At 41.2% G+C, this 13,513-nt stretch overlaps 1 protein-coding gene across 4 annotated transcripts in view; it reads right to left on the bottom strand.

The window, feature by feature from the left end:
• ppp1r9ala (protein phosphatase 1 regulatory subunit 9A-like A) overlaps positions 1–12,947 on the bottom strand; it is a 138,686-nt gene extending 125,739 nt beyond the window's left edge. For 2 of the 4 annotated variants that reach the window (XM_028806289.2, XM_028806290.2), the window contains exons 1-2: positions 12,677–12,947; positions 10,438–12,166 (exon numbers count right to left, since the gene is read on the bottom strand). In XM_028806289.2, the coding sequence (XP_028662122.2) occupies positions 10,438–11,991 (1,554 nt within the window). In that variant the 5' untranslated portion in view covers positions 11,992–12,166; positions 12,677–12,947. The remainder of the gene's footprint in view (positions 1–10,437; positions 12,167–12,676) is intronic. The other 2 variants (XM_028806291.2, XM_028806292.2) reach the window with 2 other exon arrangements.
• Positions 12,948–13,513: the final 566 nt, after the last annotated feature.

Below are 13,513 nucleotides of genomic sequence, written 5' to 3'. Positions count from 1 at the left end.
CTACTCATCACTAAATACAATGGATTACATAGTTTTTCCAGTCTGGATTGTTAATGTTTAACCGATGTGTTAAGAATTAACAAGAAACTTTGTTTGTTATTAGTTTTGCCAGACTGAGTTTGTTTATTATCGTGACTTAGTGGACACCTTTTGATGAGTGACTAATGCAGAAATCCTGGTAATTCTGGAGAGTTCACAAATGTTGTCAATGCAACTGTCTACACACAAAAAAAACAAATGAAAAAGGTTTATTATTAAAATATTAAATATCAAAATTAAGAATAAAAATATTCTAGAGAAAGGAATGTACATTATAATTAAAGCAGCACTGTCAAAACCAAGCCTGAAAAATCATCATCATTACCAGTTTATCTGCCATTTTCCATTCTCTACAGTCCTGGAAATGCTCTGTAACAAGACCCATTCATTTCATATCAACTGACACCACCTCCAAACATGTCTTCTTTGGCCTCCCCTCTTGACCTCATTCCTTCCATTTCCTATTGGTGAACATTTCACCAAATCATCTTTCCTTTCACTCCATATTTCCAAACCATGATTCTGCTACTCCAGAAGCACAACTAAAATTGCTTCCACATAATGACTTCTCATAACACAGTATTTATCTTCCTCTTGCTCCCTGACATTTCACCTGACCACTTTCATCTCTGTTCTTTCCAGCTTTGCTTTCAGGCTCTACCTTTATCAGTCATGTCTCACTCCCATAAAACATACTATTGCTCACACAGCTTTCATAAACATTTCCTATTAATGCCAGCGAGGATGCATTATATGTCAAAATTGGGGAAACTCCCAGAAAATTTTCCATGTACCTCTAACTTTCTGCTGCTGGAAAAATCCATTATGAACAGTCTGAATGATTACCGCCCAGTGGCACTGACATCTGTCATCATGAAGTGCTTTGAGAAACTGGTGCGGAGTCATATCAGCCAGCAGACCTGGACCCATTTCAATTTGCTTACAATGCAAAGAGATCCACGGAGGACACTGTGGCCACAGCCCTTCATGTTGCCCTGACCCACCTGGAGCAACAGGGGAGTTACGCCACAGTGCTCTTTGTGGACTTCAGCTCTATGTTTAACACCATCCTCCCACAACAACTGGTGTCCAAACTGGCATATCTGGGACTTCCATCACTCACCTGCAGTTGGATACTGGGCTTCCTGTCTGGTCGCTCCCAGAGGGTCAGGCTGGGTCCCCACGCCTCCACTGCTCTCAGCCTCAACACCAGGATGCTGCAGGGTTGTGTGCTCAGCCCGCTCCTCTACACATATGGTTGTGTCCCCATTCACCATAGCAATAAGATCATAAAGTTTACAGATGACACGACGGTGGTCAGACTCATCTCGGGCAAGGAGAGTCAGCTGGCATACAGGGACGAGGGTGAGCTGGCATACAGGGACGAGGTGGAGCGGCTGTCAGAGTGGTGCAGAGTCAATAACCTGCTCCTCAACACCACAAAAACGAAGGAGCTTGTTATTGACTTTAGAAAAAACAAAACTGACATCCAGCCACTCGTCATTGGCGGGGCCTTTGTGGAGAGGGTCCCGGTGTTCAGGTTTCTGGGCATTGAGCTGGAGGATGACCTGACCTGGAGCACCAACACCAAGGACCTGCTGAAGAAGGTGCAGCAGAGACTGTATTTTCTGAAAATCCTCAGAAAGAACCATCTACCCAAAAATCTGCTCCTTGCCTTTTATCACTGTTCCATCGAGAGTGTGCTTACATACGGACTATGTGTGCGGTACGGTAGCGGCACTTCTCAGAAATGAAAGCGCAACATGAGGTCGTCAGGACAGCGGGGAGAACAACTGGCTGTACCCTCCCCACTCTGGAACAAATCTACACCTCCCGATGCCGCAAAAAAGCAATAGACATTTCACAGGATTCATCACATCCCGGTCATTGCCTCTTTCAGCTTTTGCCATTGGGCAAGAGATACAGAGCAATGAAAACCAGGAGAAAAGCAATCATGGCCCTGAACTCAGAATAAAACTGCTCCATATCATTCTCCCAATGTGCAATATAGACCTTAAGTCAACCAGTGCAATTTGTACATTTAACCAGTGCAATTTGTATATTTTGTAAAAGTACTTTTATTACTATTCGGTTTATTATTATTTTCTCTCTTCTTGTATTTTTAACTCTTATGCCTCACACTGAGTCGACTGCACCTTCAATTTCGTTGTTCTTTTGTAAAAGTGACAATGACAATAAAGATCTATCTATCTATCTAACTTTCACTGTCACTGCTATGCCTGCATCTTCATCTCCATTCAACATGTCACCTAAGTAGCAGAACTGCCCTACTTTCTCCAAAACAACAATTGCTGATATGTGAGATTATATTTAATGCACCCTGTTCACACAATTCAGACAAAGAAAGGTCTCAATCTATGCCTTCAGAATATCTATTACCCAACTACATCTTTTATGCACCCACTTCTAAAAATCTGTACAAAGGACCGAGTTTCTCTCAAAACCCTCTACAACACACACCTCATGACCATATATCAAGAAAGGAATACCTAAATTAGCAAGGTCCTTAAAGGCTTCTCTCCAATTCAGTGCCCTGAAAAAAAAAATCTACTGAACAACACTGTAATATAGTCTATTTTATAAATAGAGGTTAAGTATCCATAATTCGAAATTCCAAAGTGCTCCAAAATCCGAAACCTTTTGGGCGCTGACCTATGTTCTCTCAGATATGTTATTTAAATCAGCTCAGTAGTTTGAAAACACATGTGAAGACTCCAAGCAGATTTATTCATTCTAAATTGGGCCATCATAAAATACAACAAAGCTAGAACAACCAGGGTTGGGTTCCCCCATGAGGCAGAAAGCATCATCACTTGATCAACTATCAGATTAGTTCCCAGTGAAATTCCATGACAGTTTTAAAATGCTGCGCACACATCGGGGGTTAAACAAAACAATAACATCTACAATGCAGTTTGAAAGCATTGAAAAGCACCATGCATATTAGATTAATTTGCAACTGCAGCTTGTCCAATATGAGCACATCAGGATATGTGAACACAATCTAAATGTGGTTCATTGCCTTGCACCAAAAAAGCAGTCCGAATGGCCATCAGCCCACTATAACTCAAGTGGAGGAAAGTGCCACTTCCAGCGCCAAATTATTTAGGACATTTGGTGACACAGGTATTCATGACTAATCAGGCGTGTTTCATTGCTTCATTACTGCAGGCAAAAGATACCTGGGTTTGCCTTTATTCTATGGAGTCAGTAGTTGCCATTGTTCAACATGAAGATAAGAGATGTGTCAAAGAAGCAATTATGAGGCTAAAAAAACAAGAATAAAAACATTAGAAACATTAGTAAAACCTTAGTGTTACTTAAATCAATAGAAATATTAAGCAGAAAGAACGCACTGGTGAGCTCAACAATCACAAAGGGATTAGTAGGCCACGGAAGCCCTCCTCTGCCAATTACAGAAGAATCCTGACTTGGGTAAAGAAAAAGCCCCAAACACCTGTGACAGATTAGAAACCGTCTTCAGGAGCCGATGTGGATGGGCCAGAGACAACTATTCATAGAAGACTTCACAAAGAGAAATCCTGAGACCACACTGCAAGATGCAAACCACTAGTTAGCCACAAAAATAGGATGGCCAGATTACAGTTTGTGAAAAAGAATTTAAAACAACCTGCAGAATTCTGGAACACAGTCTTGTGGGCAGATAAGACAAATATGAACATGCATCATAATAATGGCAAGAGCAAAGTATGGCGATGAAAAGGAACTGTCCAAGATCCAAAGCATACCACTTTATCTGTTAAACATGGTGGAGGGGGTGTTATGGCTAGGACGTGTAAAATTGCCACAGGCACTGGCACACTTAACTTCATTTACAATGTAACTGCTGATGGCAGTGGAATATTGAATTCTGAGGTACAAAGAAACATCTTAACTGCTCAAGTTCCACTAAATGCTTCCAAAATTATCGGATGGTGCTTCATCCTACAAGATAATCATCCCAACATACGGCTGAGGCAACACAGGAGTTTCTAAAATCCAGCTGAAAATGCCTACCATATTCTGAAGAGAAAACATAAGGGGACAAGCCCGGAAACAAGCAGGAATTGAAGATGGCTACATTAGAGGCTTAGCGAAGCATCACCAGAGAAGATACTCAGCACCTAGTGATGTCTATGAATCGCATGCAAGGAATATGCATCAAAATACTAAAGTACTAAATATGACTACTCAATACACCTGCCATTGCTAGGTCCCAAATATTATGGTGCCTTAAATGTGGGGGGAACCATATAGAAAAAAATGAAAATTCTACATGGTGTGACCAAAAGGTATGCAAACACCCTTAAATGAAAGTCTGCAATGTGCACTTTAATCACATCTGAAAATTACAAATCAAACAATTTAAACTGTGGAGCAGAGGAGTAAATCAAGGAAGAGTGTGTATTTGTCCCAAACATTACAGAGGGCACTGCATGTGCTGTATGTTTTATTAAAGCTCTCATAACTCCAGAGTCCTGGGTTTGATTCTTCTAGTTTTGTCATTACTGTGGAGTTTTCCTTGGGTATTCTGGTTTCTTCCTATGTTAAAGTTACTTATTTTTAAATATGCTTGATGAGCATGAGCATGTCCTATAGAAGAGGCATGGGGTAAATCAAGGAAAAATGTACCATTGCTCCAAACATTATGGAGGTCACTGTATAAATAACAAAAGAAAGTGACTGAGTCAAGAGTTAAAGTCAGATAAAAGAATTACAATATACTGTAAACACTGAGGGTTGGGAGCGAGACCCTGCCTCCAGTAGAGGAATTCAAGTATCTCTGGATCTTGTTCATGAGTGAGGGAAGAATAGAGCAGGAGATCAACAGGCGGATCAGTGCGGCATCCGCAGTGATGCGGGCTCTGCAACGGTCTTTCGTGGTGAAAAAGGAGCTGAGCCGCAAGGCAAAGCTCTCAATTTACCAGTCGATCTACGTTCCTACCTTCACCTATGGTCATGATCTATGGGTAGTGACCGAAAGAACGAGATCGCGAATACAAGTGGCTGAAATGAGTTTCCTCCATAGGGTGTCTGGGCTTTCGGGCTTTCTCTTAAAGATAGGGTGAGAAGCTCAGTCATCCGGGAGGGGCTCAGAGTAGAGCCGGCTGCTCCTCCGCATCGAGAGGAGCCAGATGAGGTGGCTCGGGCATCTGATCAGGATGCCTCCTGGTCGCCTCCCTGGTGAGGTGTTCTGGGCACGTCCAACCGGGAGGAGGCCCCGGGGAAGACCTAGGACACGCTGGAGGGACTATGTCTCTCGGCTGGTCTGGGAATGCCTTGGGATTCTCCCAGAAGAGCTAGAAGAAGTGGCCGGGGAGAGGGAAGTCTGGGCATCTCTGCTCAAACTGCTGCCCCCGCGACCCGATCTCAGATAAGCGGAAGAGGATGGATGAATGTAAACACTGAAAGATTATAGATGTGTGCTATAATATATATATGTGAATAATAATTATTATATATATATATATATATATATATATATATATGTGAATTTCCCCTTGGGATTAAGTATCTATCTATCTATAATCTGCAGACTGCAGCTTGCAAAACTGCCAAATAATTCACGAACTAGACAGCTATTTGAGATTTTGCGAAGTAAAAAAAAAACACTGCTTAAAGTAGTGATGCTTTCAACTACTACACATCCACTGACCTAATTCTTTAGAAAACTCTTACCAGTTACTTTGTAGTAGGATTTAATTGCAGAAAAATACTACACAGAGCTTTAAATGAATACAACAGCTTAGCATGATGCTATCATTATCAAATGTCTTGATCTAAAAAAGAAGGCAACCAATAAAATTTGCAAAATGTATTTGACTATAACCAAGAAAAGTTTAATCTGTTCAAAATATACCGACCTTAATTGATATAAAATTGTTTATCCAACTTATCTACAGATAAACATTTCTCTCCCAGGGCCATCACGCCATGCCACAGCCTTTTTTAACCCACAATTATTAATGTTTTAATATTATTAAAAATTAATGTTACAATTTAGCCTCTGGCTTGTTACTATTGAGTTTTGAATGAATTTTTAAACTAAACTGACGAGATGCTGCTATCAGTACAGGCCTGAGCGCCAACCCATCACACCTGCCTTTCAGGCAAGCTGCAAATTTGAGAAACGTCACACGCACTGTGATCACTGCCACCAAAAGTGCTCTGTTACAGTCACACTCTACTCAAGGATCTGCTCGTCCAAAGACAAAATGGGCGAAAGGGTGAAGATCCAGAGCAAGGATAAAAGTAAGGTGGAAAAGATTCAGACCTGGCCTGACTCCCCATAATGAGACATGTATGATTACTTGTATATAAACCATCACATTTCATGACAAATTACAGAGAATTCAGGTACTGTGATATTTTGAGTAATGTGGAGACCGGCCGAAACCTGTTATTTCAGACGTTATTGTAACACTGGATGGATGGGTTTGATCAAACTGAGTGGGGGAAAAAAAGCAAGGGGAGGGAATGGAGATTTATTTGAACAAGCAATGGTAATAAAGTAAACTTAATATGATTAAAACTAAATATGTGATTGTGGTATAGCGTGGCTCTAAATGAATGGCAAGCTTTTTAAATAATCGCCACACTTGTGGCTTAAGTAGTGTGGCTGGAGTGGTTCCCAGGCACGATACAGGCATGGGCGTTTCCGTACTGAAGTGCACAGGTGCAGGATCACCAGTGTCCGTAGTTGATACTGGGAGCTGCTGATCACCACACCTGTGCCACGTCCCCATCATAAGTAGGAGGAACGCGAGTGTGGAGCGGAGAGAAAAAAAAAAAAAAAAAGAGAGAAGGATGGAGATTAAGGGAGAAAGCGGCTGGAGAAGTGGGAAGCCAGTGCAAGCGAGCAAGAGCAGGCTCGCTTGAGCAAAGGCAGGCAACTGGAAGGAAAGCCCTGAAAAAGCGTTTGGCCAACACTCAAGGCGGATGGATTGGCTCACTCCTGCTGAGCTTTTCAGAGGAGCAGGAGTGACCAGGATCGCTGCGTAAGGCCAAGAAGGCAGCAGGAGTCGGGCTTGAGAGGTTCAGCCCCATCATGAGTACCTTGGGCATTGGGGGAACCAGAGTCTCAGTCCGGCAAGAGCTGAACATAGCCAGGGGACGGAAGGCTATCGGACCAGCAGGAGAAGGTCAGCTACAGGTAGGGCGACTCCTGTGTTGCAAAGCCCGATGTGAGAAGCAGGGGAGCCACCAGGTAGATGGGAGAAGGCACTAGGTTTTTAAAAAGGACAGCTTCCAGCCAGTATTTTAACCTCAGTTTTTAAATGGAATTATTTATTGGGATTTTAACCTCCACTTATCACTTGTTGTTTTTATGGATTTATTTATTTATTGAACCATTTTGAACTACTGCTCCATGGACACTGTTTTTTTTATTGTTTTTAATAAAAGCATTTTTGCACTTTGCACCTTCCCTTTGCTCCAAGAGTGGTTTTACCCCATTTGACAGTTCATCCGGTTACATTACCAACAGTGTTGGGTTCCAGGGCTCCCAGAAGAGAAGATGGAGCTTGGAGCAGGACCCACACCATCACAGTGATCCAGACATTAAAATGCAACTTACTTCATCCACATTGCTGCCTGTCTAAACGCTTCCTGGTGGACTCAGAAATAGAAATGATTCACTCTGTACCAAAATGTTAATGATGAATCATTCTGAAGGCTGAGAAGTTCAAACAAGTAAATAATTGTCTATCAGCATGTGCCATTTGTGGACACTACAAGCAGGACCTGCTCTTTTCGAATATTAAGAAATTAAAATATAAATCTGTGGTAAAATCTGAGCACATTTGACCTCATCTTACTGCCACCTACACGCTCGTTATTGACAGCAACTTCAGCTCTCAATTATGCAAGTCAAACGTTCCTATTTGTGTGGGTGTGTGTGAGTTGGTTAGAGGGGTTGAGGGAGGGGAGCACAGTTTGTTTTTATTATAATACATTTAATTTGATCACCTGTAAAATTTTTATGTCTCCTTGGGGACAAAATGCATAATATAAAATATAAACAGAACTGTTTCAGAACAAATGCAAAGTTCCCACACCTTACAAACAACAACAAAGAAAAATGACTGAATTCAAAACTAAACCTTTGCAAGTACTCTCGTTAAAATCTCTGAAAATTCCAGATAATATCTACAAGAAGCCCCTAAGTGCCACCATCTATTATCCAAAATTATATAAAACATTTAACATTTAGACTCATTAGCACAAAAATGCGTTCTGTCCGATATAACGTAAGAGGTTTGGTTAATCTCTTGGATTCCCTGCTGGGCTGCATCTCCAGACAAATGGCAATAATGAACAACACTGATAAGCTGATACAGAAGCTGGGGGATTTAAGTGTTAACAGATTGCTTGTGTTTCATCAGCAAATTTGAAACAGACACAATCGGGTACTGAGAAGCTCTAAAGTTTAACCATAGTCACAGCAATGGATTTATGACAGTCATAGGTAAATTTGGTTGTTAAGGGTCAACACCAGCTACTATGTCTCAACATAGCGAATTCTCTCTTCCTTTTGCTCTACGACTGCAAATAAAACTGAGTGAACTTAGTTTTTTCTCTCCATAAAATGAATACACAATAGTATTTTTTAAGGTCACTGAACTATTTTCAAGACCATTTATTTTCTAAACTACTGGTAACTTAATTGAATCTGCATCAGTTTGAAGTACAGAAACTAATTAATATTTATCATTTTCTCTGGTTTCTGCTCATTGGAAATTCTTAACTCACAGTGATGGACTTAGATAAAAGGTGTCCAACTCAAACTAATGGGAGCAATAAACAACATCTTAAATGTATGTGAATACTTGTTAGACGATTAAAAATAAAACACATTAAACAATCAAATTACAGTACACAGGTGCTTGGATCATCTGCGGGTGGGATTTATATTCTGATGCTCAAATTGTCTGGAAAAAAGTCTGCAGTACCTCACTGCCCTTCAGAACTGAGTGAACTCATTCTGCTTTACAGAATTCAACTACATTTGTTTTAAGCGTACAAAGTTCAGGAACATATGCAAATCAAATAATTAAAAACATTTCCGGTCTCAAACTCTGAAGTCGCAGTAGGTAAAAAGTATACAATTCTGCTAATGTAAAGTTGAGCAACAGTTAGGAAATTTATGCTGCGATTTTGAACATGTTCTAATATAAACATGAACATCCTAACTTGTATAATCCACTTACACACCTTAAAGCACCAGCCCAGTGTGAAAATGAGATACTTTTCAATTCACGCAGTTGACAGAGGAAACACTCATAACAAGGTATGATGGGTAGCACTGTGATCTACTGGATCCATCATCCTGGGTTTGAACGCCAAGCCTGGAAGTTGTTGGTGTGGAATTTGAATGTCCTCCATGTCTGCACAGATATTCCCATCAAGTTCTCTGGTTTTCTTCCCACATGCCAAAAGATGTTTAGGTTATATTAAAAGACATTTCCAAAATGATCCTGTGCAAGTGCAGACCCTGTAATGGAGTGGAACCTTCTCAAGGGGCATTACATGCCTTGCATCCAGTGTTACCAAAATATGCTCCAGCCTCTGGAGACCTTGATCTAGATTCGGCAGGTTTGAGAATATGTTTTTATGTCAAGCATCTCATTTTGCTAACTGCATGTAAAAATCTTCATCCACTTCCAGATAAACACTAATGTCATTCAGCTACAAAATGCACTATTAGAACTATTGAGAACCACTACCATCTTCAAATATTTTGCTAATTTTAGACAAAGAGGAAGATGAGAAAAAAAAATACGTAAAAAGAGCACAGAAAAATGTTAAAAACAGGCCTCAATTATCTCACAGTCCTTTAATAAGACAATTTTAAGTTATGACCTCAAGCTATATTATACGTCAACAGGACAAAGCAGCCTTTGTCCCCCTGAGTGTACTAGGTTGGGGAAATTTTTTATTAGTTTATTATTCTTGCCAACGTTCTCACATTGCAATCTTTAGCTTTGCTAACACAAGGTTAAGAGGATGAAAAGCATGCAAAAAATGCGCATGACTTGATAATACTAGCTTAAAACAGAAAACAAAATCTATGACCATATTACATTTCCTTTAAAAGCACTTATCTGTGTGTCATCAGTCTCATAGTTCACTACATCAACAAGTCCACTCATCCAAATAAATGCCAAAAAACATCAAAACTACACCCTTTTGCATTAACTAACATGGTTCAAACATGCCTGTAATGCTCCACAACTGAACATTTAGAGATTAACATTTTAATATGGCTTTACATTCAACAGAACAAATACTGTAAAGTTAAGAAAAGCCTAATGAGCACAATGTCAAAAACCCACGGAAAGAAGCACTTTTACAATAAACCGTTATGAAAGCCAATACCTTTATGGGGCGAGTTGAGAACTGAATCTTGCGTTCCACTCCACAGTCTTCATCTGAAAGTCCAGGGATCTCTTCATACAACAATCCATCCTGACACATTGCAAATTCTTCTTCTATGTTTTCAAGCTCACCAGTTGGTCCAGTCCTCTGAACATCCAAATCTGTATCTTTATCATCAACAAATGCTGCATTTTCTATTCCACAAATGTTTGAAGTTAATTTGCCACTATTCACTTCCCCTGGCTCCTCAATTTCACTCTCATCTTCCTCCACATCGTCTTCCTCTACATCCTCTGCAGGGTGGCAACCCATCCATTTACCTGCTACCTCCTCTTCACTATCTCCTAGATAGTTGACTCCTGCTTGCTTTGTACTTGGGGTCTTTTTGATATCCAGGGAAACCTCACTTTCCACCTCATACAGAAAAGGTTTGCCCATCTCCTGTTCCGGCTGGTCATTAAACACATCATTTTCAAATTCATTCTCCTCACTTTCTGAAGATTCATTCTGGACCACCACCAGTTCTGCACGGACCACTTCCACTGCTGTCTGGGTCAAGGGTTCATGTGAAGACTGCCCGCTGGAAGGGGCTACAACACCATCCAGAGGTCCATCACCTTTTCCTTTATCAGAACTGCTAGTTTTAAGGGTTTCTAAGGTACTTATGATCAATGGCGCTCCCTGCCTCTCATTTTTAAAAGATGGGCTGGGCAAACCTGATGATATGCTCCCACTGGTGGATTTAACTGGAGAGGAGGGTTTACCAGGGTGTTGTTGCTGTTTTTTCTCGTTGCTGGACACTTTTCCATTTGATTCATCGCTATCACTGTCCACCATGAAATTTTCCAGCCTTCTAGAAATAGGTCCAGCATTTAGTGACAATCTTGTGGCGGGTTTACTTTCCTCAACTTCATTTTTCTCTTCCTGACCTCCTTTAGTGATACCAGATGGACTGTGCTCTGTTTTTACTGCTTGATCAGAAGAGACAGATGAATGTCTCGAGCTTTTGCCTTCTTCCGAGAGGCTACTTAATGAAAGTCTTCCTCTGACTTTTTTGGGGGAAACCTTCTCAGTAAACGTTTGATCTTGAATGCCTCTTTCAAAAAGTTTGCGAGTTTCCGAGAATTTTTCAGCCAAAGCAGCCTTATCAATCTCCCCATCTTCACTCTTAGTGGTTTTCTCAGCTACAGGAGCTTCCGGACTTGTGTGAGCAAAACTAGGTTTATGTGAACTGGCAAAGGTGGCTCTAGGTGGTGACACGGGTGAGATGTCCTGCTTCCCTCCAATGTGTTTCAACTCAGGGGTGTCATTCTGTTGGCCGTCCATTTGTAGGAATATATTTTTGATCTTGCTGATGCGATTTCCCAAAGGCCTGCCTCGAGCGTCGTCCCGACTGTCGCTAGATCCATTGGCGTAGGCTTTTGGAGAAAGGCCATCGCTAGATTTGCCCACATCAAAAGAGCACTTAATTGCCTGGAAGTCCGATTTATAGGCGTTCCGGTGAGGAGAAGCACTCCGTAGGGTCCTGTCGGGTTTGCTCTCGGTTTTGATCATTGTGAAAGGCGAAATGAAAAGTAAAAAAAAGGCAATGCAGTATGAGGTCAGAGAAGAGTGCGCTAAACTGTTCCAGCTGCTAGTTTACATGAGCAACACTTGTTTTCCTTTTTATCTTGAACTTGCAGCCGGTGCGCCAGTGTCCAAAGGCTGATGTGCGCAAAACCTGGTTTACCTAAAAATAAAAACGAAAAATTATTAGCTTAAAACTTAAGATTGTGATCGTACATGAAAGTCTCTTCAACAAACTTCGTAAGAAGCTAACCCGATTTTTTTAAGTTACCCTTTCTTCTCTCCCTCTCTTAAGAAATGTCAGTGTCTTTTTTTTTTTTTACGGCGCTCCCTTTTGTTTTATACCGTGAAAGCAGTCAGGACACATCGCCGCATACCAGGCGGCAGCAGCACCTCTCCTTGGCTTTCGTCAATGAAAGCCGTCCATTCCAGGCACGCGCGGGCGCACTCGTATACACAGAACACATACCGGCTATAAAGACACCGGGTCGTCAAAGTTACATAAAATAACACACGACTTGCTTTACTGCGCAGTAGCCATTGCGTAGCATCCCACTTCGGAAACCTGACTTTGTCGAGTCCGCGAATAAAGTTTTCCGCATCGTCCTGCCTCCATTCCTTCTACTGGGAACTGAACGCGAGGCGAGCGCTTACAAAAAAAAAAGAGTGTTACCTCGTCATTCAGCTTTTGGCTTCAACTTTCCTTCGGAGAGCGGTGCGATAATATATTAAAAGTCCAAATTGTGTTGTTTTTCCCGTGGTGAAAACAAAACAAAAATATTAAAAGCAGTTCGCTCTTTCTTTGAAACTCTTGTCACTCCTTCACCGCCATCATTCCCCACTCTCTCGTGTTCTCTCTCTCTCTCTCTCTCTCTCTCTCCCACGCCTCTTTCTCTATCCCAGAACACACAGACCTGTCCGACCCGCCACCGCGCGTGCCCGCATTGCTAAAGCGCGGGGTCGAAAACACTGGTAGACGCACACGTGCGCGTGCAAAGAGGCGGGAGGGAGAAGCGCGAGCCCCACGGCTTGTGTTACTGGTCACTGCGGCTGCGCGTTCAACTTCAGGCAGCTTTGCAAAGAAAATTAAAAATTAAAAACCCGCATAAACCAAATAAATCAGCAAAAAAAGAAAAAAAAAAGCCAGAGGAAAGTGAAGTATACGGGATGTAAAATATTTACCACAAAAAAGAAACTTAAGAATTTTTTCCACAAGTTCAGCCCTGCAGAGGATGATTCATTCCAAAAGTATACACTCACTTCTTTGCATAGCCTTAAACGCTGAACTAAAAAGAGCACATCTAGGGTATGTATTATTTATTTACATAAATAATTATATGTTATACTTTGTTTGCTTAACTGGCTAGTTGTCTTTTGAACTTATGATACCAGTCATGCAGAAATTTTAACGATTTTGATAGAAATTGATACCTTTTTAAATCAAGATACGATTTAATTGATTTAAAAACAGAGCCAAGACATTACTAGTGTTTCTAATGGCGATTACTGC

Source organism: Erpetoichthys calabaricus, chromosome 8 (assembly GCF_900747795.2).
Source record: "Erpetoichthys calabaricus chromosome 8, fErpCal1.3, whole genome shotgun sequence".
NCBI classification, from domain to species: Eukaryota; Metazoa; Chordata; class Cladistia; order Polypteriformes; family Polypteridae; genus Erpetoichthys; species Erpetoichthys calabaricus.
This window is presented reverse-complemented; position numbering and strand designations above follow the sequence as displayed.